This window comes from Triturus cristatus, chromosome 7 (assembly GCF_964204655.1).
Source record: "Triturus cristatus chromosome 7, aTriCri1.1, whole genome shotgun sequence".
Classification (NCBI taxonomy): Eukaryota; Metazoa; Chordata; class Amphibia; order Caudata; family Salamandridae; genus Triturus; species Triturus cristatus.
The window spans coordinates 1,749,386,555-1,749,413,707 of NC_140590.1; the positions used below are offsets into that span (position 1 = coordinate 1,749,386,555).

The window sequence follows — 27,153 nt, forward strand, 5'->3', positions numbered from 1 at the left end:
AGCAGCCTCCTTTCACTTCTACCGGGCTACAGAGAACCGGCATTCCCATCTGAAGCCAGTGGCGACCAGTGCTAAATTTAGCGGACATCTTGGAACAATAATGTAATGATAGGCTAAGGTCATAACCATTTCATGGTGACTACCAAATCAGTGGGAATCATGCAATAGTAATGTAATTATAAACCAGTATAATACTGTTTCAACTTGTATGTAGGAAAGTGGGTTATTAGTAGGTGGAGGTATGCACCCTCTGGTAGTAATAATACCACAAACACTAATAGGTCCAGTCAAGTTTCCATAAAGTAATCTTTGTTCAACCCTTAGTAGCTTAGCAAACGAGGAGCCAGGCTTATGTAAAGCATTTAATACCACCACAACAGTAAATAAGTTAAAGACACAACACAATAAAATTCGAACACTGATTTATTAGAATAGAAACTATTTTTATCTTTGAAACGATGCCAAAATGACAATAATCCAATGTAGGGATCCGGAGATAAGATTTTTTTAAAAATTAAATAAAAAATTGCGCATTCTACCGCCAAAAAGCATAAAGCTCCACTCGTGGCATCTGGTTGTGCTAGACATTGACAAAGTCAAAGTTTCAGGCTGATCGTGATGGACAACAGGTCAGAAAAGCAGAAGGCTTGCTCCCTGTCAAAATTGTACCTTTAGGAAAAAGATTAAGAGCCTGATTTAGATTTCGTCAGACAGATTACGTCGTCACAACGGGGATGGATAACCCGTGCGCCGAAATATAAATACCATTATGCCAGATGGGATTTATATTTCAGCGGATGGCTCTCCATCCCCGCTGTGACGGAGTAACCTGTCAGCCGAAATCTAAATCAGGCTCTTAATCTTTATGCTGGAGCTTTTCACTCGCTGGCGAGTCTTCTGGTTCCTCGGATCCAAAGTTCGAGTCGGCGATGGCGGCCTGCTGCAGCTCTGTGAAAACATGGACATTGAATCCTCGGCATTAATGGCGAGAAGGGTATTGAAGCCATCATTAACCGCTTCCCCCTCAACGTCGAGTTGAGCTCTTCCTGGAACCGTTCAGCAGGACAAACCAGCCAGGTAGATTTGATCGGCAAATCGATGTCGGCGGCTCGGCTCTCGACGTTGAGGTGGCCTCCTCCTAGAACTTTTCTACCAAACTTTGCAGAAAGTTTCCAAACATTTAGTTCTTTCAGTTTCTTGTCCCCTTTGTGGTAAACAAGGATTCAGTCAGACCCTCCAGTATTTTGCGTTGTCTGTGCAGTTGACTTTCCACCTCCCCTGCCCCCGTTTCTTTTGAGAGGCGCACTTGGCCCTCCCAGGGGTCCATTCTCTGCTGGGAGCAAAGTCCTCAATGTTAACAATTGAGAATCAAAGGTTCTTGATTGAACCCCGACTGATGACATTGTTATAAATTAAAACAACTCTATTTTTTGTTGATGCAACAATCGTATTCACTACTCATTTATTTTGTTTGTGCAACATTTAATCTCATAGGTTCGGTCTCAAATTATTGTTGTTAATTTGGAATCGCTGCGGCTGGCTCTGTGTTGGTTTTAGGAAAGAGACCTTACGCAGCACAATGGTTTAGGTTCAGTTAATCGCTTGGGCTATTTACTGAAATCAGGACTCATGTTACACCAACAGAGTGAGATTAGAGGAAGGCACTTGCTGTGGGTCTCATTCAAAGAGCCAGGTCTTACACCCCTTCCTGAAGTCGGTCAGCGAGATCGAGGTGCGGAGTTGGAGGGGGAGGGTGTTCCAGGCTTTGGTGGCAAGATGGGAGATGGAGTGTCCTCTGGTACGGCAGTGGTGTATGCAACTGTTGGACTTGGTCCTTTTTGGAGGGTCATCCCCAAACATTTTGTCTTCCTCCTGTATTTTTTCAGACCTGTTGTTGGTGGATTTATGACTCTGGGCAATTTATCACTGCTGTTCGGTGCTAAAGTGCATGTGCTCTCTATGGTAAACTTGTTAAGATTGGTCTGCACCTGTTTGGCATATTTAATTTACCTGTCAGTCCCTTGTACAGTGGTATTCTATATACCCAGGGCCAGTAAATTAAATGCTACAGGTGGACTTCCAGTGCTGCTAGCGCCACCCACCAAAGTAGCCTTTCAAACCTGGCTTAGGCCTGTACCACTGCAGGGCTTGCGCGTGCAGTTTACTGCCGCTGTGACGTGGCACATAAAGTGGTTGCCACGTCTGTGACTCCCCTTTTACTACATGTCAGTCACCCCTAAGGTAGGCCCTAGCCAGCCCTATGGGTAGGGTGCGGTGTAGGTAGAAGGTAGGACATGTGCCTTAACTGTGTGGCATGTCCTGGTAGTGACAAATAGCCTATTTGATTTCTCACTGTTGTGAGGCTGCCCTCTCATTGGATTGCATTGGGGATTCCCTGATATGTGCTTCAGTGGTCATTCCTGATCTGGAGGGGTAACAATGGATGTTGTTTTGCACTTGTAAAGATATTTTTAAGTGCCCCAGAACTGGTTTGGACTGGACTCAGAGTCCTGTGCCAGGGGGAAGAACAAATACATTGCTACTATAAGTACTGGGGCTGTGACCCCATGTCTGGCGAACTTCTTGAATTTCAAAAACTGAAGTAGAGAGGACTGCTGTATGGCAAGAGGTACCGCCACCTGGGACTACCTGCTGCCTGTAGCTGAGAGAACTGCCCCTCTGCTAGGGGACACTGCGTGCTTGCCTGCCTGTGCCCTGTCCTCTGCTCCAGTGATCTCTCAGGGCGTGGAATCCTGCCCTGCTGTTCTTGAACAACTTAGTGCTACGTGACCGCTTAATTTAATTAGGGTACCTCCCTTTTACTTTGGGGAAGCTCTGAAGAGGGCTCGCTCTGTTCCCTAATCAGTGCCGGTGGAGCACTTCATTCTTCCATGCTCAGAAACACTGAGCCTACAAAGCAGTAGATACTGAGTGCGGCGGGCACAGAGGAGTGAAGTCGCGCCGTTACAGAGGAGCAGCTGCAACCAGAAGTCAGTCAGCGGCTGAGCCTAGTTGCGGTCAGGGCTCACTCGAAGGAGAGAGCAGCATACCGAAGCCAGGCATGACTGAGTCTGGTTGGGGCAGGGCTTACGGCCGCGAGCAGTCCAGTGGAGAAGAGAAGCCGACGGAGGCTTCGCTCCATGTTCTGCCGACCGCCTCTTCCTTTGTGGGCCAGAGCGGAAGGTTCTGGCCCGGCAAGACTGTATCCGCACAAGTGGAGCAGAGAGGATGGGCTGCTAGGCCCCATCGAGGTCTCAGACAGCCCTTGGGATTCTGACTTGCCCGGAGTGAGGGTGAGTCCAGTCCTCGCGGTCAGCTGCCGTTGTGGGAGTTGCCTTCGTGGGGGACCAAGTGTGGTCTCCCCACCCTCGCAGGGCATTGCGCATTGGGTGCATGAGACCGGGAGAGGTCTCCTACGTATTTGGCTTGCCAGCAGTTGCACTGTGTGAATCGTAGCAGCTGCAGATTGTGCACACTATTGGGGGCTTTTTCTTGCTCCTGTGTCCATTGTGGGGCGAGCCCAAGAAGGGCCCCCCTAGCATTATTTCGGTGGCTGCGCCATGGGTCTGTGGGCAGCTGCCTCTCACTGTTGGGGGCTATATGGCTCCAAGGAATTGTTGGCACATGCAGGGGGATTCACAGTTCCTAATGTGTGCATGCTACTAGTGTGTACTATGGTGCCCCGCTAATAATGTGTATGCATAAACATTATGCAAAGTACAGTTCCTACCAGTAGTTACTGGTCGCCATAAATGTGATGATTATGACAATGGCCCTATTGGCCAAGTGATTTATGTTATCCCTGTGAAGTCATGACAAGTGCCTTGTGGCACAGTGTAATATATGTAGGCTGTCCACAAATCGGTTAAACCCGATTGTGCCTGACATTACCCTACCGACTGCTAATCAGCTGACCCGGTTTAAAACTAAGTATCTCTGATTTTTTCACATTTGTTGCACCACTTGACCACTTGCACATTTTCCCACTTGAGGTAGCCAAAGCAGGACAAACCAACATCCAAGCTAGGCATCTGTAATTCCAATGAACCATTTCAACCTCCTCCCGCTGTTCATGGTGGTGTCTGCTCCCTTCCTCCCTCATCCTACAATCCGTGGCTTTGTGTGCTCGTTTTGCTCTCTTTCCTGCGTCCATTGCTTTGCTGCCCGCCATCCGCTTCCCTCCTGGGCTGATTGATGACATTAGGAAAATTAAAATCTATTCTTTCACCTAAATCAAATCGGGCCTGCCGGCTGCACACAGATCACTACACCAGGCTCCTTGATCCTAATTCAGCTCTGCTATCTGGTAGGTTAGAGTGCTTCTAGCTGTGCAGTTGACTTTCCACCTCCCCTGCCCCTGTTTCTTTTATGAGAGGCGCACTTGGCCCTCCCAGGGGTCCATTCTCTGCTGGGAGCAAAGTCCTCAATGTTAACAATTGAGAATCAAAGGTTCTTGATTGAACCCCGACTGATGGCATTGTTACAAATTAAAACAACTCTAGTTTTTGTTGATGCAACAATCGTATTCACTACTCATTTATTTTGTTTGTGCAACATTTAATCTCATAGGCTAGGTCTCAAATTATTGTTGTTAATTTGGAATCGCTGCGGATGGCTCTGTGTTGGTGTTAGGAAAGAGACCTTACGCAGCACAATGGTTTAGGTTCAGTTAATCGCTTGGGCTATTTACTGAAATCAGGACTCATGTTACACCAACAGAGTGAGATTAGAGGAAGGCACTTGCTGTGGGTCTCATTCAAAGAGCCAGGTCTTACACCCCTTCCTGAAGTTGGTCACCGAGATCGAGGTGCGGAGTTGGAGGGTGTAGGAAGGTGGATATCTGACTATGGTTACCCCCAATTTTTTGCCTAGTGTCTAGCTGGTTTTTCGACTTAGTAGGCCTGAGATCCTGCCATTCAGGATCTCAGCCTGTCTGTTCTCACTCTAAAATGGACTCCATGCACCCTAGGTGCATAACCCATTGGAATTAGATCACCCTGTGAGCCCCTGTACCAGTGTACACTAGGTACCCAGGGCATTGGTGTATCTAAGGCCTACCAGGGGCTGAAGCATGTATTATGCCACCCCTGGCCTGGCCTAACAAATTTGACACAACTGGGTGATCACGCAGCTGGGGTAAGTTGGTGTAACCACCTCTTACTTAGGTGTAGTATACCTATACCTAACCTTAAATGGGACACATGTTAACCTATAAGTCACTCCTATGGCAGGCCTTAACAATCCTGAAGGCAGAGTGCTTGGTTCCATGTGAGATGGTGCTCTGGCATGAGCTGAGCCTGTCTGCAGTGGTCGGAACCACTTCCTTCTACTGTTTCCAGATATCGTCATACCATATACTCTTAAGTGCATTATGAACCTCGTGGTTAGATGCTATCTTTGGTTTGACTTTATCAAAACATGTCGAGTAAGGTGTCATACGAATTGGAATACTAACCCCTCGCCAATTCTGGCGACGGGGTTAGCATTCCACCCTTCTAGAGGGGCACGACATGTACAGTACCTGAAACCCGGGTAAAATCAGACATAGCCTCAGCTCCACAAAATGGATGCTGCCACCACAGACACAAGTCTGCCCTCCTGCTGCTGGGAGTCCTTCCAGCTTGGGAGGAGTGGACAAAGGGTTTCCTGCCAGGGGAGGTGCGTGCACCACCCCAGACAGGATTTTGTGTATTGGTCAGGTAGGGCTTGAAAGAAACCAGACATGCCTGAGGCTCACAAGGAGCCTCGGTGCATATGCCAGTTCAAACCGGTCCTGGGGCACACCAGTCCCGGGCCTGGGGCGAGCTGGACAAAGGATTGGGGGTGTAACCACCCCCCTTCCTGGTCCCACCCTTAGGGAGGGACCTAGCAGGTAGTCCGGCCCCTAGAATCCGCTTAAAGGTAGGAGCTGTGTCCTAAGACTTCAGACATCCTGGAATCAACTTGAAACTAAGAAGAAGATGGGAACTTCGACGCTCTGCCGCACAGAGGACTGAAGCCAATCTCCCCTGTGGTCAGGGAGTGACCACCTTGCTAACGCAAGCACCATCCAGCGAATCAACGTCTGCTTTGCCGCCGCCTCCCGCCGGAGCCCGAGCCCAGAGACTGACAAGACCTTGACCTCCAGACCTCTCACCGCCCGATCCACAGTCCCTGAAAAGAAGAGACCCGTGGAGGCACCGAGACACGTGGAGCCAGCCATCTTGAAAAGACCACGACAAGCTGCAAGCGCAACAACCGAGGCTCCCTCCAAGTTGTGCTTTGGGATCTGAGAAGCCCAACATCCGAGCAGCATCTGCACCAAAGGTGAGCCCTCCAGCATCTCCACGATCTGCGTGGGGCCCTTCTGCATTTTGCCACTCGACGCGCCTAACCGGTTGCTGGCCGCTGGCTAGTGGCCATCTTGGCGACGAACTTCAAGAACTGCACCACTGGTCTGGTTGCTCCAGACTGGCCCTTGCTCCCCTCCAAAGGAGCAGTCCCTCTGACCTTGCTGGTCAGAACCATCAGCTTATTTCGTTTTCCACAACAATTGCTTTTGCCAGGGCTTGTTTGCTTCGATCAAGTCGCCGACACCGCCGACAGCGAGAGACTGCGTGGGACAGCTCGTGAACCAACTCCTGGACGTCGTCGACCTCCAGGGACCACGTGGCTGCAGAGACAAGCTGCACCTTTCTTCCTGTTTGCACCCGACATCGCCTGGTACCCACCTGGTGCCACGCTGGTCACTGGCTAGTGACTGTGAACACTGTCCCCTCTGCTTACAGGTCTTTTACAACTCCGATCCACTCTTGGATCCACCGCATCTCTTCCGGACCGACCGCCTGCAGCATCTTTGTCTTCAGGCTCCATTGAACAGATAGAAGAAACCCGACGCACTTCGACACCTACGCACCCGCTTCCTGTGGGTGAGGTAAAGCTGGCACTCCGGTGCCCAAGTGTAGAGTATCATCTCTAGTGTCTGTGTTTCCAATCTTGAGTTCATAGTCCATCCGGAAGATCCTTTTTGCAGTAACTTTGTACTTTTTACGCACCCATTAAAAACCTATGGGAGCCCGCGTGTGACTATTTGCTCTGCACACGCAACCCGTGGACCTCCTGGTCACTAACTGAAGTTAGCTCCTTGTAGGCCCAGCGATTCTAGAGGCCCTAGGCCTTTTCCCTTTTCTGTTCGTGGTACTTATACCACTATTTTAGTATATGGTTTGAGCGGCCACCAGGGCCTATCCATATAAAGTGCAACTTCTGTGTATTCTACTGTAATCTTGTTTGACGATTTGTGCTCCTGTGCTCATAAAGAGTCTAGGGGATACTTTGAGAAATAAATACATATATATTTTCAATATACATCTGTGTGGTGTCCTTTCATTGGTATAAAAGGGGGTTGCATTTGGTAAAACAGCTTGCTTAACACGTTTCACGAGTTTAGCCTCAAAGACTGCTTAGCCCACGCTACCACTAGGGCAGCTAGTCCGAAAAGGTTGACTTACAACCACACCATAAGGGTTGCTTGGCATGGTACAAGGTGGTCACTTTAACTAGTGAACATCACATACCAGGCCAACTTCTCACATTGGTGAGCAGCGGTTGGATTTGAGCTTGCTGTGTTTTACCATTGTAATCTCTTGGTTACCAATTGAAAGATCACATAGGTACCTGTAGGTACATATAAAACAAGATAGATATACTTAAGTTCTACTGAACTTAGTTGTTGTAGAGCAAAGGGAGTAGCACACCCTGACTACAACTACTAGATAGGTTTAGTAGGTAAACCCAAGTGTAGGTAGATTGCAACACATCCACCCACACTTAAGAGCAATGGCTGGGGCAGAGGGGTCCACTGTACCCATCTCTGTTGAGAGTGACCCCCAGAGGGCACCATCCATCTTTGCTACCCTTAATCAAAATGAGCTCAGGCAGTTGGCAAATATCAGGGGCCTTAAACAGCCCAAGAATCCTACTTCTGCTGAACTCAGAGAGCTTTTACAGACTGACGAAGATCAGAAAGCTCTCAGGAAAGCCTCCCAGTTAGGCCCCTTAGGGACAGGAACAGGAGGCCCCCCTTCTGAAGATGCTACTGAGGTACCCCTTTCCAATAGTCACCCCTTAGATGAGATTCATACTACAGAGGATGAAAGTGAGAAGGGTACTGATACAGAAGGTAGTGAGGATGAAGGGAGAATTAGCCCAGTGCCAAGTGTTATACGTGGCCCAGCTAACCTAAGGCTATTGGGGACTGACAATGGGATCCTCCCATTGGATCTCCCCAGTGGACTTAACACAGGGCTTGGGAGGCAAAGGAATCACTCAGGTGAATCTAATGCTTCTCATGTCTCTAGAGGCTCTCAAGGTCACTCCAGGAGAAGGATGACCACCCCTTAGAGGAGGGAGCATGAGGCCAGAATGAAGGAAGCTCAGCTGAGAATCAGGAGACAGGAGCTAGAAGTAGCTCTGATGGAAGAGAAACTGAGTAAGGCTAGGCAACCTAGAGAGAGTGGGTCTATGCCCACTGGTGGCAGCATTGTCCCTAAGGACAAAGATAGGGTCTTTGACAATAGTAACCTGTCCAAGGTTGTGCCCCCCTACAAAAGTGGGGATGACATCCACAAATGGATGACTGCTCTTGAGAGAGCCTGCAAAGTGCAGCAGGTTCCTGAAGACCAGTGGGCAGCAATCTTATGGCTCTCCTTTGAAGGAAGAGGCAGAGATAGACTCCTCACTGTTAGGGAGGAGGATGTCAGAAACTACAGAGCCCTGAAGAGTGTCCTAGTTGATGGGTTAGGCTTAACCACTGAACAGTACAGGTTAATGTTCAGAGATACCCAGAAGGCACAGACTCAGGACTGGTCTGAATATGTGGAATGTGCAACTAAGGCTTTGGAGGGTTGGTTGCTGGGAAGTAAGGTGTCTGATTATACAGGATTGTACAATTTGATGATGAGAGAGCAGATTTTAAGTAATTGTCAAAACCAGCTTCTCCATCAACACCTGGTAGACTCAGATTTGACCTCTCCCCAAGAATTGGGAAAGAGGGCAGATAAATGGGTCAGGACCAGGATCAGGCCTAAAAACCAGGGTGGTGACCAAAAGAAAGATACCACCAAGCCTCAAGAGAAGGGTGGGGATAAAGCAAAAGAAAAATCTTCCTCAGGGCCCCAAAACTCCACACAGGGTGGTGGGTCCCAAGCTCCCTCCTCTACCACAGCTAAAAAGCCTTACTGCCATGAATGTAAAATTCCTGGGCATTGGAAAACTGACAGCAGTTGCCCAAAGGCTAAAAACAAAACTGTTCCTCCAATTACTCCTGTCACACCACCTATTACTGTCAGCAGTAATCCCCCAGGTGGTGGGAGTGCCCCCGGAAATCTGGGTGGGTTTACTTGGGGAACACAGGGGGACCCTGGCTTAGCCAATTCCCCTACAGCAACTACTCTTGTCTGTGATGGTGGCCTGGGGTTTGCCAACTTCACTGCCTGTCCCAACACTTTGGGTAGGTACAGACAGGAGCCCTACATCAATGGTACAAGAGCTGAGGCCTACAGAGACACTGGAGCTAGCATCACTATGGTGGCCCATTGGCTAGTTCCCTCTGAGCAGCTTTTGCCTGGTTTCTCCTACCAGGTAACTAACATTGATGGCAAACAGAACAGTCATCCCATGGCAGAGGTATGTCTCAGCTGGGGAGGTGTCACTGGCCCTAAAAGGGTGGCAGTGTCCCCAACCTTGCCTGTAGACTGCTTACTGGGGAATGACTTAGAACTCTCAGCCTGGGCTGGAGTTGAACAAGACACCCATTCTAAAATGGTAGGCCTTTCACAAAAGGGTAGTGGGGTTGTGCCGTTCACAACCCCTGTCCAAATAGATTTCCTCCCTGGAAAGGTTGGAAGGGCAGTGGTAGCCACAGCCCAGGCACAGACAGACTTCCCTGTAGAGACTGGCAGAGCTGTGACAGTCACAGCTCAAACACAAACTGAGTGCCCCCCTGAAAAGGTTGGCAAGGCTGTAATGGTCTCAGCCTATACTCAGACTGACATAGGTGTAGTGAAGCCTGAAACTATGGATCACTCCACACAAACAGAGAGTAGTGGGGAGGAAGAAAAGTCTCCCTCTCCCCAGACATTAGGAAAAGGTCAGCCTCCTCAGGGATCTGACCTCACCCCTTGTGAAGGAACTGCCCCAGAGGTAGCCAGGCCTGGCCTGGCAGAGCCTCTGATGTCAGTGGCCCCTTCCAAGGTGGGACCCAGTCTGGTGCAGGTAGCCTGCCTCTCTCTACCCTGCCTCAGTCAGCCCAGGGCTGCAGAGGTCATGGAGGCCAGTGGACCCCAAGAGGGCCCCTGTCCCCAAGAACCCCCCCATCAAAAGAATGAGGATTGCCTGGCTAGTAGCCCTAGCCAGGTGATGGGTAAAGACATTCCTGAGGGATCTCCTTTTCAGGTAGTTAGGGACCTCCCCCAGAGGGATTCTGTTGGGCACAGGCAAACATGGGACCTTAGGGCCCCAAACCTGACCTGTCCCTCCAGTAAGCCCACAAAAGGGACCCAGCCACCAGCTTTAGGTAGCCAGAGGCTGACCCTGAGAGCACAGTGCAACTCAGTTAAGGAAAGAAAGGCGTCCATGGTGGAGGATGATTGGAGGAAGCTGAGGCCTCACTTTGAGGACACTCACTTCAGTACTCCATCTCAACACCAGCCTTTTACTTTGCCAAGACACACCAAAGGTAGAGATTCCCTATGGTGGAGACCCTCTGATACCCTTAGGGTATCGGATTGCTTAGTGGACCATGAGACAGGGGGTAACCATGCCAGTGCTGGTTCCTCCTTATATGGCCACTTGGGCAATATAGGCTTACCTGGTCAAGGTCAGCCTTATCTCCCTTCGTTTGGGGGGGGGGGTTGTGTAGGAAGGTGGATATCTGACTATGGTTACCCCCAATTTTTTGCCTAGTGTCTAGCTGATTTTTCGACTTAGTAGGCCTGAGATCCTGCCATTCAGGGTCTCAGCCTGTCTGTTCTCACTCTAAAATGGACTCCATGCACCCTAGGTGCATAACCCATTGGAATTAGATCACCCTGTGTGCCCCTGTACCAGTGTACACTAGGTACCCAGGGCATTGGTGTAGCTAAGGCCTACCAGGGGCTGAAGCATGTATTATGCCACCCCTGGCCTGGCCTAACAAATTTGACACAACTGGCTGATCACGCAGCTGGGGTAAGTTGGTGTAACCACCTCTTACGTAGGTGTAGTATACCTATACCTAACCTTAAATGGGACACATGTTAACCTATAAGTCACTCCTATGGCAGGCCTTAACAATCCTGAAGGCAGAGTGCTTGGTTCCATGTGAGATGGTGCTCTGGCATGAGCTGAGCCTGTCTGCAGTGGTCGGAACCACTTCCTTCTACTGTTTCCAGATATCGTCATACCATATACTCTTAAGTGCATTATGAACCTCGCGGTTAGATGCTATCTTTGGTTTGACTTTATCAAAACATGTTGAGTAAGGTGTCATACGAATTGGAATACTAACCCCTCGCCAATTCTGGCGACGGGGTTAGCATTCCACCCTTCTAGAGGGGCACGACATGTACAGTACCTGAAAACCGGGTAAAATCAGACATAGCCTCAGCTCCACAAAATGGATGCTGCCACCACAGACACAAGTCTGCCCTCCTGCTGCTGGGAGTCCTTCCAGATTGGGAGGAGTGGACAAAGGGTTTCCTGCCAGGGGAGGTGCGTGCACCACCCCAGACAGGATTTTGTGTATTGGTCAGGTAGGGCTGGAAAGAAACCAGACATGCCTGAGGCTCACAAGGAGCCTCGGTGCATATGCCAGTTCAAACCGGTCCTGGGGCACACCAGTCCCGGGCCTAGGGCGAGCTGGACAAAGGATTGGGGGTGTAACCACCCCCCTTCCTGGTCCCACCCTTAGGGAGGGACCTAGCAGGTAGTCCGGCCCCTAGAATCCGCTTAAAGGTAGGAGCTGTGTCCTAAGACTTCAGACATCCTGGAATCAACTTGAAACTAAGAAGAAGACGGGAACTTCAACGCTCTGCCGCACAGAGGACTGAAGCCAATCTCCCCTGTGGTCAGGGAGTGACCACCTTGCTAACGCAAGCACCATCCAGCGAATCAACGTCTGCTTTGCCGCCGCCTCCCGCCGGAGCCCGAGCCCAGAGACTGACAAGACCTGGACCTCCAGACCTCTCACCGCCCGATCCACAGTCCCTGAAAAGAGGAGACCCGTGGAGGCACCGAGACACGTGGAGCCAGCCATCAGCTGCAAGCGCAACAACCGAGGCTCCCTCCAAGTTGTGCTTTGGGATCTGAGAAGCCCAACATCCGAGCAGCATCTGCACCAAAGGTGAGCCCTCCAGCATCTCCACGATCTGCGTGGGGCCCTTCTGCATTTTGCCACTCGACGCGCCTAACCGGTTGCTGGCCGCTGGCTAGTGGCCATCTTGGCAACGAACTTCAAGAACTGCACCGCTGGTCTGGTTGCTCCAGACTGGCCCTTGCTCCCCTCCAAAGGAGCAGTCCCTCTGACCTTGCTGGTCAGAACCATCAGCTTATTTCTTTTTCCACAACAATTGCTTTTGCCAAGGCTTGTTTGCTTCGATCAAGTCGCCGACACCGAGAGCCTGCGTGGGACAGCTCGTGAACCGACTCCTGGACGTCGTCGACCTCCAGGGACCACGTGGCTGCAGAGACAAGCTGCACCTTTCTTCCTGTTTGCACCCGACATCGCCTGGTACCCACCTGGTGCCACGCTGGTCACTGGCTAGTGACTGTGAACACTGTCCCCTCTGCTTACAGGTCTTCTACAACTCCGATCCACTCTTGGATCCACCGCATCTCTTCCGGACCGACCGCCTGCAGCATCTTTGTCTTCAGGCTCCATTGAACAGATAGAAGAAACCCGACGCACTTCGACACCTACGCACCCGCTTCCTGTGGGTGAGGTAAAGCTGGCACTCCGGTGCCCAAGTGTAGAGTATCATCTCTAGTGTCTGTGTTTCCAATCTTGAGTTCATAGTCCATCCGGAAGATCCTTTTTGCAGTAACTTTGTACTTTTTACGCACCCATTGAAAACCTATGGGAGCTCGCGTGTGACTATTTGCTCTGCACACACAACCCGTGGACCTCCTGGTCACTAACTGAAGTTAGCTCCTTGTAGGCCCAGCGATTCTAGAGGCCCTAGGCCTTTTCCCTTTTCTGTTCGTGGTACTTATACCACTATTTTAGTATATGGTTTGAGCGGCCACCAGGGCCTATCCATATAAAGTGCAACTTCTGTGTATTCTACTGTAATCTTGTTTGACGATTTGTGCTCCTGTGCTCATAAAGAGTCTAGGGGATACTTTGAGAAATAAATACATATATATTTTCAATATATATCTGTGTGGTGTCCTTTCATTGGTATAAAAGGGGGTTGCATTTGGTAAAACAGCTTGCTTAACACGTTTCACGAGTTTAGCCTCAAAGACTGCTTAGCCCACGCTACCACTAGGGCAGCTAGTCCGAAAAGGTTGACTTACAACCACACCATAAGGGTTGCTTGGCATGGTACAAGGTGGTCACTTTAACTAGTGAACATCATATACCAGGCCAACTTCTCACAGAGGGGGAGGGTGTTCCAGGCTTTGGTGGCAAGATGGGAGATGGAGTGTCCTCTGGTATGGCAGTGGTGTATGCAACTGTTGGACTTGGTCCTTTTTGGAGGGTCATCCCCAAACTTTTTGTCTTCCTCCTGTATTTCTTCAGACCTGTTGTTGGTGGATTTGTGACTCTGGGCAATTTAATACTGCTGTTCGGTGCTAAAGTGCATGTGCTCTCCATGGTAAACTTGTTAAGATTGGTCTGCACCTGTTTGGCATATTTAATTTACCTGTCAGTCCCTTGTACAGTGGTATTCTATATACCCAGGGCCAGTAAATTAAATGCTACTGGTGGACTTCCAGTGCTGCTAGCGCCACCCACCAAAGTAGCCTTTCAAACCTGTCTCAGGCCTGTACCACTGCAGGGCTTGCGCGCGCAGTTTACTGCCCCTGTGACGTGGCACATAAAGTGGTTGCCACGTCTGTGACTCCCCTTTTACTACATGTCAGTCACCCCTAAGGTAGGCCCTAGCTAGCCCTATGGGCAGGGTGCGGTGTAGTTAGGAGGTAGGACATGTGCCTTAACTGTGTGGCATGTCCTGGTAGTGACAAATAGCCTATTTGATTGCTCACTGTTGTGAGGCTGCCCTCTCATTGGATTGCATTGGGGATTCCCTGATATGTGCTTCAGTGGTCATTCCTGATCTGGAGGGTTAACAATGGATGTTGTTTTGCACTTGTAAAGATATTTTTAAGTGCCCCCAGAACTGGTTTGGACTGGGCTCAGAGTCCTGTGCCAGGGGGAAGGACAAAGACATTGCTACCAGGGGTCCATTCTCTGCTGGGAGCAAAGTCCTCAATGTTAACAATTGAGGAATCAAAGGTTCTTGATTGAACCCCGGCTGATGGCATTGTTACAAATTAAAACAACTCTATTTTTTGTTGATGCAACAATCATATTCACTACTCATTTATTTTGTTTGTGCAACATTTAATCTCATAGGTTAGGTCTCAAATTATTGTTGTTAATTTGGAATCGCTGCGGATGGCTCTGTGTTGGTGTTAGGAAAGAGACCTTACGCAGTACAATGGTTTAGGTTCAGTTAATCTCTTGGGCTATTTACTGAAATCAGGACTCATGTTACACCAACAGAGCGAGATTAGAGGAAGGCAACCTTATGTGCAAGTTAAGGGACCATCAGGCCTCCTTTTGTCTGAAAATCCAGACTGGCGGCGGCCAAGAACCTCACACTTAAAAAATTGAAATGCCATGGAGGGAATCAAAGGCACACAGCTTGTTCTCTCTTCACAAGAGAGGCAGCTTTTGCATTTGTTCAGTCATTGTATATAATAGATGCATGCAGTGTTAGAATGTCAGATGTGTTGGTCTGTCCCAGTATTTACACAAATAACAATTTCAATAGCACTATTTTATTTCTTTTAGAGCCCTAGGCAACCCAATGCAGGGTGTCAGAGCTCTTTACGTAACATACACATTATACATTGACAATAAATCATGTACATGTTTAAATCAATGTACAAGATGAGTTACATGAGACAGGGTTACAAGGTGTTGGAGTCACTTGTCCCACGTATCCTTCATAACTCACTGTGCTATATTAAAAGGATTTCAATTTACAAAGTGCAGGTAACAAAACGATCTCTGTGTTAAAAGCAGTAACCCACTTTACTATCTACCTAAAATAAAAATCTGTCATCTGCATGTTACGTGATGTGCTTTGAAGGAGACACATTAACCTTATACTACTTCAATTCAAATCTGGGACTTCACAAAACAAAGATCTCTCCAACAAATGCGTTCACCTCCAGAGTTATCTCACCATTATTACTATTCCCTGAGATGTACTGGGCACCTTTAGAGCAGATGCCTTAACCCATAAAATATTTTAAAATGCAGACATTGTAACCAATTAAGCAGAAGAGATCTACTGCCATGTTTCTCCTTGTTGCCAATTTCTTTGTGATAGTGTTTAAAAAAATAAATATATCAGTTGAGGCCAGATTTTGCGTTGGGGTTGTGGCACTGTTTTTTGCACAACCTTGATGCCAAATCTCATTTGTTAAATCTCATAAAGTGCTGAAATGTACTAGTTATATACCAGATAAACATGTATGAGGTCTTAATATCTGATGTCACTTTCTGTTATGTCACATCCAGTGAGGTCACTTCCTGTTATGTCACATGCAATTTCACATGTCGTGACATCATGCACTGTGATGGCAAGCGTCAGGATTTCACTTGGATACTGCCTAACGAGGTTAGTCCCCCCCACTTCCTTTTTTAGGACATGTGCCCTGCGGTTTGGTTTAAAGATTCTATTTCCTATTCTATCCCTTTGGGTGGTTCTGGGAGGCGGCGAGCACAAACCTTCCCTCTACCTTTAACAGAGAGTTGGGTGTTTGCCTTTTAACAATTTTAAAATTAACAGCCTCGCTGCTCAGCATCACTTAGGAAGAAATGCCACAGCGCCCGCACCCACACATTTACTTTTCCTTTAACTGCACTTGATAATTACCGAAGGCAAATATCTCCAGCAAGCTGCAGAAATAGGAGAGGGGAGAAGGAAGGCTCTGTGGGTGGGCTGGTAATGGGCAAAGATGGCTAATTTTTTGAAAGAGCACTTGCCACTTTCTGGCCAACAAGGCATTTCAGAATCTCCATCAAGTGGTTTTCACAAGGCCGTAGTAATATAATGTCTGAGTCAGGCTGTCCACCCTCCAGCATTCACCACCAAGACCACAGAGGGGTAGAAGTGTCTCGAAGCTGGCAGTACTTGACCTTGATGTGGTGGCTGCTACCAATGTCAAACTAATCCATCATCTGGCATCAACAAACGAGGCACCATAAAAAGCCTTTGTATTTGTTAGTGATGCACCTTTCATATGATGCTACACTTTTTATCTGTTGGCACAGTGCATATATCTGTTAATGCTGTTCCTTGCATCTATATCTGTTGCACAGCCTCTGCATCTTTTTGGGGCCCCCTGACCTGAACAACGCTGAATTTATTTTCCATTTTCAGCTCATTCAAGCTCCTGGCAACTATGGTTGGATCATTGTCAACCCTCTTCCTTGGCCAGCCTCCATCTGGGCCCATTCCTGGAACAAACGGCCTCTCTGGCCGGCAACAGAAGACCCAGAATAATAGATGTTTGAACTAGATAGCTGGTGCTTCACTTGTGGGCCTGTGCATAGAGAGGGTGTTTTTATGCTGACTGCACTCCTGTCTCAGCTTTGAGGAACAAGGATTTTCAGCCAGGTGGAACTAGATTTTGATCATACCAACCCACTCTTGGAAAGATAATATAATGCCACTCTACACTGTACTTTGACACTAGGCTTGCCCTCAGGCCATACATTGATGAAGCAGTCTCCAGCTGGAATGTGTCTGAAAAGCAGACAGACTAGTGATCTAACCAGGCCTTCTGTGGTGCAGCTACTCTGTCAGCACCATCAGGCATACAGTGCTCCTCAGTGTTTTTGTTTGCTGCACTCCCTAAGCTGCCTGGGACTGGTATTCAGAGTCAGGTAGCACTATGCTGTGATCTCACCGATCTAGCAGCAGCTCTACAAGTTTGATGCAGTCACAAAGTGAGCGGAAAATGCCAATTTCCACTGAACATTAAGTGGCATATGCTGATATTGCGCTTACAAATTCTGCATGTCACTGTAATCTTGCTGCCATAGCACTCTCCTACCTCTTGTAGAGGCCCAAGGTACTTTCTGGTTGGACGAGTAAGTAGCTACTCTGTTGTGTATGATCACAGGGTTGGTAGAGGTGCCTGCTGTAGGCAGACCCTACTAAGGCCCTAATCTACAGCTGGGTGTTAACTTTGGGGGATAGGGCCCCCATCAGTATTAATGTTACTGCAATCGAGAGGTGATTTAAGAATTCGGGACCAAGCGCATTTGGTAAAACATGCACAACAGCTGTCGCTAGAGAAGGGCAGCCTTCTAGTGCTCACTGAGGGCCTCCCCTTGTCTCTGCTGTGGATGAACCCCTCCCCTTCCCATGTGCCCTGGTCTGAGCTCAGCCATGATCCAGCCACAGCCTGCTGCGGCCCTGGTACTATGGTTTGGATCACAGGCTCTTTCATGTGAAACAACTGTGCATCCATCAATTTTGAGAGGGCCTTTTCACAGATAAAAGTTTAAATGCGAAGAAAAGAGCTGGTGCGCATAACCAAAGACTCACTGAAGAAGCATTGTATGGTGTACTACAAAAAGTTTGATTTGTAAAAATGTGTTTGGATCTCATATACACTGTATGTACACTTTCTAAATGGCATGCACTATCAGTGCAGAGAGCAAGCAATAATAATAAAAACGAAATGTTACATAAACACCGGAAAAACACTGTTTCTGTTGTTTTTAATGGCATAAAAATGGGTAAGCACTGTTTTTTAAGGTCTTGAAATCACTGGAAAACACTGAAAAAACCCCACCGGAATATACCAAAAATAGAAACTAAAAACAGGAAAGCCTAAATATATGTGATTGTGTTCTAATGTGTTTTTATGGATAGTACAAAGGCTTTTTTAAATACCCTTGTGTGGAGTTTCTTTTGTAGTGTGCTTAGTGTCTCGCTGCCGTGCGAGTGTGTTGCTCATAGGCTTTACACATTGCTTTTGGGATAGGCCTGACTGGTCTGCCGAGCTACCAAGGGGGTGAGCAGGGGTTCATCTTCAGTGTGTAACTCTCTTGCCCTGACTTGAGTGGTGGGTCTGCTTGGCTTAGGTGCATACCCTAGCTAACCAGAAACCTAATTTCTAACAGCAAGGAATCTGCACGAGGGTTAGGTGTGTGGTGCGAATGTTCCTCGGGAACTGGTGCAAGTATAGCCACTGGTTCAAGTAGGTGGGTCGTTGGTGGTGGACGGCTTTTACGCGTGGGTCAGGAGCTTGAAATGGCATTTCTTCTGGACCGGGAGCCAGTGGAGGTCTTTCAGGTGCTAGGGGATGTGGGTTCTCTTGGGCTGGTTGAGGAACAGTCTGGCGGCTGCATTCTGGATCATCTGGAGTCTTTGCATGAGTTTGGTGATGGTGCCTGTATAGAGTGCATTATCGTAGTCCAGTTGGCTGGTAAGGAGGGCATGTGTTATTGTCTTCCTGGTACTGATGGAGAGCCACTTGAAATCCTTGCAGAGCATGCAGAATGTGTGGAAGCAGGCCAAGTAGATGGTGTTGACCTGACCCATGGACTGTTAGCTGTCTAGGATGATGTAGAGGTTGTGGGTGTGGCCTTTTGGCGTGGGGGGCAGGTCTAAATTCCAACGGCCACTAGGAGTCATCCCAGAGGGTGGTGTGTTTGCCAAGGATGAAAATTTCAGTCTTGTCCGTGTTAGGTTTTAGGCAGTTGTCTTACATACATGCAGTTGTGGAAGTTGGTCTTCATTACGGCGGGGTCGGCAAAGAGCAATAGGACGAGCTATGGGTCATTGGTGTAGGCGATTATGTTGATGTCCTGTGTTCTGATGATATCTGCAAGTGGAGTCATGCAGACGTTGGAGAGATTTGGGCTGAGGGATGAGCCTTGGGGATCACCGCAGATGCTGGGCTTGGCTTGCGATGTGAAGGGAGGGAGGCGGTCTTTCTGGCTGCGTCCTGTAAGAAAGGATGCCATCCATCTGAGCATGTCATCTGTTATACAAATCTGGTGTAGGCGATCGATGAGTGTGTGGTGGGACACCATGTCGAAGGTGGAGGAGAGGTCAAGCAGGATCAGAGCAGCTGATTCTACTCTGTCGAGTAGAGTGTGGATGCCATCTGTTGCGGTGATCAGAGCTGTCTCTGTGCTGTGATTGGTTCTGAATCCTGATTGGGAGGGGTCTAGCAAGTTGTTTCTTTACATATGTTTGGTGAGTTGTAGGTTGATGGCCTTCTCCAGTACTTTGCAGGGAGCGGGAGTAGTGAGATGAGACTGTAGTACTGGAGTTCGTTGGGGTCTGCTGAGGGTTTCTTGAGGAGGGGTCTGATCTTAGCGTGTTTCCAGGCATCCGTAAAGGTGGCAATGGTTAGCGAGGCATTCATGATGTTGGTGAATTGGCGGCTGATCTCGTCTTTTCCGAGGTTGAAAAGTCGGTGGGGGCAGGAGTTGGTTTGTGCTCCCAAGTGGAAGGAATTAATAAGGGTGGTTGTGTTCGGTGCGCTAAGCCGCTTCCATGCATTGAGCGGATGATTAGCTGTGGTGGTCGATCGGAGACTACGGAGGTTGGAGGGTTAGAGATCAAAGTTCTTACAGATGATCGCTATCCTGTTGTGGAAATGGTTGGTGAGGGCGTTAGAGTTCTTGTGAGGGGGGATCGAGTTTTCAGTGGCTGAAGGGCAGGTAAACTCTGACGATGGTGAAGAGTTTCCTGGTTTCGGTGGCGCTGGTGTTGGTTCGATGGGACAGGGCCTCCTTTTTGCCGCTTTGATCTGTCAATGGTAGTCGTTGAGGGCTGATTTGAAGGTGGCTCTGTCGGTGTGGTTCTTGATGGTACGCCATCTTATTTCCAGCTGTTTGCACTTGCGTTTTGATGTGCTGAGTTACGGAGTTTACCACAGATCAAAGAATTGGGGGCAGGCCTGGTTCCTAGGACAACTGTTCTCCTGCCTTCGAAGTCCAGTTTATCTCCTCAGCCCCCTTCCTCTTCCTGGCTTCTCCAAGAAGAAAATCTCCTCCCACCAAATGGCTGTATTGTCCCAGCAGGAGGTCTCTTCACACCTACTCAAGTAGCATCTTGGCTCAGACTGTAAAAGGCTGACCAATAAGAAGAGCCTGCTGCAGGGCTGCTTTCAGTACCTTCAGGATATTAAGGTGCACATGTATCAAGGTAATCATTTGCGATTACCAAATAGCGAATTTTAAGGATTTTCTATTTGGTAATTGCAAATGCCTATGCATGAAGGATTGGCAATTAATCTTGTGAATCCTTACAATTCCCTAATAGTGATTCGCAAATTGCGAATCACTGTTAGGGAATGCATTCCCATTCATTCCTATGGGCCTACAGGCCCTTAGGAATGAATGGGAAAGCATTTGCAATTAGCCAAATTGGTAATCGCAATTTGCGAATGCAAATCCAGGGGTGCCTGGGGGTGTAAGGCTCCCTTGAGGCAACCCCCAAAAACGGTAAGTAAGTACATGTGTAGCACATGTGTGGACGACATAGCGCATTGAAAAAATGCTTTTTTGCAGCATTTTCCAATGCATGCACAAATTGCCATCAACTTGAAGTTGATGGTAATTAAGCGTTTCCTAAATGCACACTCGCATTTAGGAAATGCTACATGTATTTCAAGTAGGGAATCACAAATTGCGATTCCCTAAATGCATTCACACTTTGGGTAATCGCAAAAAATTGCGATTTCTTATTTTGCTAATGCAAAAAGGTACATGCATTGGAAAAGTCTTTTCATTCGCAAACGGGCCAATTCTGCGATTCGAACCGTTTGCGACCGGTAAAATGCTTGATGCATGTGCCCCTAAGTTCTAAGACTACTTTCCTTTAACAGTTATAACAAATCCAGCCTTGGAAAGTTGCTGGATTTATGGTGACCATTATTTTGATACTTTGAATGAGATGCCTAGCTAGCTCCAATCAAAAGTTAGACTTTTTAAAGTTTAATAAAGCCTTCCCATGTTAGCTACGAACACTACAATAGTGAAAAATACTGTGGCTGTTTTCCCTTACCAGGGCATATAAAACATTTTATATTGTCTGCTTTTTATAACAATGCACCCTGCCCTTGAGGCACCTAGGGCATACCTTAAGGGTGACTAATATGTAATAAAAAGGTAGTTTTAGACTTTGGAAGTACTTTCAATTCAAAAGTCGAATTTGCACACAGTTCTATCTTAAAACCAACCTGGTTGGCAGGCCTGGTTTTAAAAATACACCAGACACCACAGCAGTGCATACGTAAGTGTATTAAATCCACTGGGTCTTTAAAATTACATGTCCTACCATATACTAGGGACTTACAGGTAAGTCGTCTTTTGTCAATTAGAATTATACCAATTACCATATACCTTTTAGAGGACAGAGCATTGGCCCTGGGCCTTGTTAGGAGAGCCAAGGACACGTTGAGTCAGTAACCACCAGCATCATTCAAAGAAATTGGTGTGTTCAGGGCAAAAGGGATGACTTTCGTACAATGGCTACCAAATCAGTGGAGGTGCACACTCACGTCAGCCACTCTAAATCACATTACAAATAATGTCAGCACGTCCAGACTGCTCTCTCTTCTTTTCTATACCTGCTGTGCTCTGACCGAAGCAAAGAGAGAGCAGGTAAAGGCAACTTCCGTGATGATCTGTGGCTCCAGTAAATCTAGTGCTGGTGGCAATGTCAAACTATCACAGCAGCACTGGTTGTTAACAGACTGAGGTGATAACCTAAGAGAGAAATTTGCATCAAACTGCAAATTCCAACCATCCTGCTGATAGCTCAGACACAGATGCATGAACCTTGCTGAACTAGAGCCGTTTTTGTGAGATGGAACAAGTGCATTGTGAGGCAGGCCAATGACACAACACTCATGCTTACTATCACACCAGAACTGTGTAGATGGTGAACTAGAGAAATAAATGCTGGGCAACTCACCCGCTGGCAATAACTTAACATATATTAAGCCCAAATAGGCATTCCCAAGCACAGGCTAAACCAAGGGAACATGCTCCTGTCGCTAAACATTTTGCTTCTTATGAATTACAATGTACGCAACAGATTTCCTCATACTTTGTTCCTAAAAGAGCACAAACAATTTTCAGGAGACAGAAATTTAATAATAAATATGGCTAACCACAGAGCCCTTTTTCACACTCTCCTCGCACCCTCTTTGTTTATAATGATTTTTCATTGTGTACTTACCATGCAGCAATTTATATGCCAAAATCTAATAAAAATGGTTATGAAGGAAACCTATTCAATTTTAAAATGTGCCCTAGATACCAAGGTAAAGAATTTGTGATTATTTGTACAACTCTAAATTTGTGTTTACTCATATTATAATATGATTCAGAGAGTGTTTTGCAAAGTGTGCTCTTTTTTGCACAATAGCTTACATGGGGAAGCCAAAAATGAAGAGAACTTGTGTTGCTGGACCTAGTGTCCACGACAAGAAAGGCTCCAAAATGGGAAGAGAATACACTGAACTTTCGTCAACAAAATGTGCCTACTTTGGCAGTGTGGCTAGTTGCAATATTTGGGCTCAGGCTTGGCTCACATATAGGGAAACATACTAAACCTAAGCATTTCTGAGCACTAGACACCCAGGAATGCCCAGGGTAGTGTGACTTGTCTAAATCCCACTATGTTTTCTTAGCCAGAATGACCAGCATTGTCATACTTCAGCTAAAATCACACATTTTTTGCAGTTCCTGTGCAGTAAAGTTTCAGGAATATGTGTGATGTACATAATTCCTACCACCCAGTGGTCCTACACTTTTCCAGGTAAACAACAGTATCTCGTTTGCTCACTTGTATGGCTAGTGTTAGCCAAACAGTGATGAAAGGCAACAAAATGCAATACGGAGACATTACGTTTTCACCAACAAAATTGACTGATTTGGTGATGAGGGTAGCTGAGGAAATTGGACTCGCTGTAGCCCATGGAAACCTATTAAACCCAGACATTTCTGAAAAATACACGTTTAGGAAAATCCTGGGTGGTGTGACTTGCATGAATCACACTGTTATCTTAACCAGAATGCCCTGTAAACCACAAACTTTGGCTAAAATCATGCCTTTTTCTCAATTTTCTGTGAGAGAAAGTTCCAGAATCTGCAATGATTCACAATATTACTACCACACAGCTTTGCCGCACTTCTCACGATAACAACGGTAGGCCACTTATTTGACTGAGCTTTTAGCTTTCTGTTTTTTTCTTCTCTTTATAGGCCTCCTTTCATTTCTTTCCTCCTCCTTTTTTTGAACAGCTTCCTGTCCTTCCACAGACAGTCCTACCAGGCCTCTCAGTTGCCAGTCATTTAATCTGCAGTGAGTTTCATCCTGTGAGACCTGTTTTTCCAAACTGTGCAATCATTTGGGAATTGCATTCTTCTTGTTGTATCATTCATTTAATGTTCCAAGATAGACAACTTGTTAACAAGCATTATGTTGGCACCCTTGGGTTAGTACAATAGTGATACACTATACACATTAGCAATCCAAGATGGCCACCAATTGCAATGTAATGTAACTTGGAATGGTATTGTACGTATTGCAGCATTGTTTTTACCACTCCAATATCGCCAACATGTTGCTTCTAAACGTGACAGGTATGTTGAAACTTAAAAGCAAAGATACACTATTTACAATATCATTGCAAGATGGCTGCAAACCTCAGGGACAGGGCTGAGCAGTACACCAAAAGAACGTTGAGAGCTAGCAGCTACTGCTTATTTCATGAACAGGATTACAGCAGTAGTTATAATATGCCAAGGGAGCATTCTGATTGGCTGCCAGCTCTAAATGTCCTACACCAAGTGCTAATATGAGTTAGTGCACGAGCAGCAGATAGCACAGGTTGGAAACACAAATCGCTGGTTGCTGCTCTGTGATTCTGTGCTCAGAACGTACACTAACTCCGGAATTATCTAGTTAGTGCATTGCGTGATGTGCTGTATGTAAACAAGTTTGAATTCTACAACTGGACATGACAGAAGCGCGTTGAGAGTAAATAAAGCTCAATCAATGGATATATGTTATGATAAAAAGGTCTCTTCATTTTTGTGAATGGGCCTAATTTGCTAAGCATTTTTGTTCACATTTGTGTCCGCGTGTGAACTGTGACTTGTATCTCATGACACTGATAGACGTTGTTTTCACATTCATGTCCCTCTGCAGGCTCCGGGTCACCGGTGTCACAGGCTCTGCTGGCGCGGATTGGTGCGGAACCTTCAGACGCGGCTCCATTGAACCCGAGCGCTGCATCAATGGATTACAGTGGGTCTGCCAGAAGGAGGTCTGCGCCCCGTGCTCAACGGTGTGAACCAGCAATGACCGACTTTAGCAGCAACAGAATCGCAGACTACCTTCTACTTAACCATTTCCAATAATGAAATACTAGGCTGCCGTTTGTAGCCTTCTGGGCAATGAAAAAACACCTGGACGTGATAAGTGACCGTTAATAAAGACGTTTTAAGCAATGGGCAAGGTAGACGATTGCCTAGGGCCCCCACCTTCCAATGGACCCCCAGAGAAAGTGAACTTTCTCTCTATTTGACCTCTGCCTATTCTATTAAGTTATCTAAACGTGTGAGCCTATCTGTACTGCTGACTGTCTCTCAACACCCAGTGTCATAGTAAAGATTTTTGGGGTCCCAGCAGGGACATATTTCAACAAAGGATAACATTCAATTTAGTATTGTGGGCTTGAATTAGGAGGAAACTTGTAATAACATTCAAAGGGGCAGATTTACAAGCCCCTTGCGCCACTTTTGTGTCACTTTTAACATAGGAAAAATTATGTAAAAGTGGCGCAAGGGGCTTGTAAATCTGCCCCAAAGCTTTTCCAAGCACAGCACCCCATAATATGTCTTGCACAGGGCACCCAAACTCCTTAAGATGACGTGGCAGTTATGTTGAAAAGATGACAATGAATAAAGATACTTACCTGCACCACCTTGAGTTTTCTGAAATCTGTCTAGAACACTGACTTACTGCATGTCCTACACCGCCACAGTGAAAGTGTCTGTGTAGTCTTAACAAACTAGGCAGAACTGGACTTTCTTCCAATTATCACTAAATCGAGGTGGTTCTGGAATCCTTGAAGTTTATCCATATTTGTGTAAATAGCGTTCTTGTGTCCGATGCGAGTGTTTGAACCTTTACCACGTGCCCATGTGGGTACAATCCTGGTTGCAATAAACATCTTTAAAGTGGATACACTAGAAAAGTTATAGATATTTTTTATGCACTGGGAACATTTCTTAGTTTGCTCAGATGTCCAATATTTACCAGTCATGATTTTGACTAAATTCTCCAATTAAAAAGTTGGTGGGGATTTCAAGTTACAGTAATGGTAATAGCATAATAATGACATCACACAAATCGAGGAGGCCCATGTCATTTGGGTCTGTGTACCAAATCACTTGTGAAATGACATAGCAGCACCAGGACAGTCTCTGGGATGGTGCGACCGGTGCAACAGCACCGGCCTTGACTTTGGTTTAGGGCAACGTGTTTGCAAGTATATTATGGTTTGAAAAGCACCTGCGGCCGCGTTCCTGGCCTCCAGCAATTTTCAGGCAACAATAAAAATGTCAAGATAACTCTGGTGAAAAGGGGGGCGTGGCTAGCAGCCGGAGATGGCGGACGTCTGAAAGACGAGCTCCGGGCCGGGGGCGGCAAAATCCTGACATTCCCTACCTCTCTGGGGGCTATGGCGGCACCCGGCTCCTGAATCACGCAGCTGTAATGTCCGGTGCTCCTGTGCGTGGAAAAATAGCTCGCCGCCACCGGCTGTGACCCTGGTGCCGGCGACGCGCGGTTCCGGGCCTGGCGTGGTGGCGACGGGCTGCAGCAGCGGTGATGTGGTAGGGGCGGAGCTGGCGTGCGTGACCCGGCGTGCGGACTGGGCCGGCACGCGATCCCCCGGACTGAGGCCTGCCGCAACGTGGATGGTGCCCGAGTCGCGGGGTGCCCACCCGCCGGATTTCGAAAGTTGGACACGAGGCCCCCTTACATGACAGAGGGGGGTCCGGTCTGCCTATGCACACGCTGTGGCCCTGTCGGAAAAGGAGGTGGTGCTCGGCCCGGCGGGCCTGCCACGGGTGGAGGACCCGCTGTACACGTATCGTGTGGTGTGACCTGGGGCAGACTGGCAGTGACATCCTGAGCCCTGTGGGGGGCATGGTCTGCAGGATTTCGGTGCCGGAGCGTGGGTGAGGTGTCCCGGAGGCCTGGGGGTGCCAGTGTCGTGCTCCTGTGGGTCCGGAGAGCTGAGGCACCGGCAGAGAGCTCCCTGCGGGGGACGCTGAGTCTCTGCGGCTGGAAGAGGCTGCGGGAGTCTCCCCTGAAGCAGTGACGCGAACCCGAGAGGCGCCATCCGGAGGGGATTGACCAGTGGTGACGGCGCCTGCCGGGGTAGCCCCAGGGCCTTTGCGTGCCCGCCCACCGGGACATGCTGCCTAGCCTGGCAGAGGCTGAGGCGTCGATGCGGAAGGTGAGGAGTGGGGACACCGCGGAGGGGCCCTGAGCAGCAGATCGTTCTTTGACTGGTGGCAGTGTTGGACCGGGCTAGGGGCCAGAAGCCAAGAGAAGGGGAGAGCGGCCCCGCAGATAACCCTCACATCCCTGCCGCCATGGGAAGACACGGTTAGCCTTACAACTGGCTCCATACCTGTTTCATAGCGACGCCCTGCATGCCAGCGGGCTGAGCCCGCGAGCCGCCTTGCCTGCCTGGGGGAGACTGGCTGCGGAACCGGAGGCAACGGTGAAAGGCCTTTGGGGGTTTGTTTTGTTACCCTCCCTGCAGCTTCCCGCAGGGCAAAACCCCTGGTATGGGCATCAGAACGGACGAGCTCGAGACACTCAGGATTGTTCCCTA

The 27,153-nt window shown here is 48.0% G+C and overlaps 1 protein-coding gene across 1 annotated transcript in view; it reads left to right on the plus strand.

The window, feature by feature from the left end:
* LOC146812990 (killer cell lectin-like receptor subfamily B member 1B allele A) overlaps positions 1 to 24,983 on the plus strand; it is a 637,615-nt gene extending 612,632 nt beyond the window's left edge. The window contains exon 8 of the mRNA XM_085614661.1: positions 24,450 to 24,983. Within this exon, the coding sequence (XP_085470787.1) occupies positions 24,450 to 24,594 (145 nt within the window). The 3' untranslated portion in view covers positions 24,595 to 24,983. The remainder of the gene's footprint in view (positions 1 to 24,449) is intronic.
* Positions 24,984 to 27,153: the final 2,170 nt, after the last annotated feature.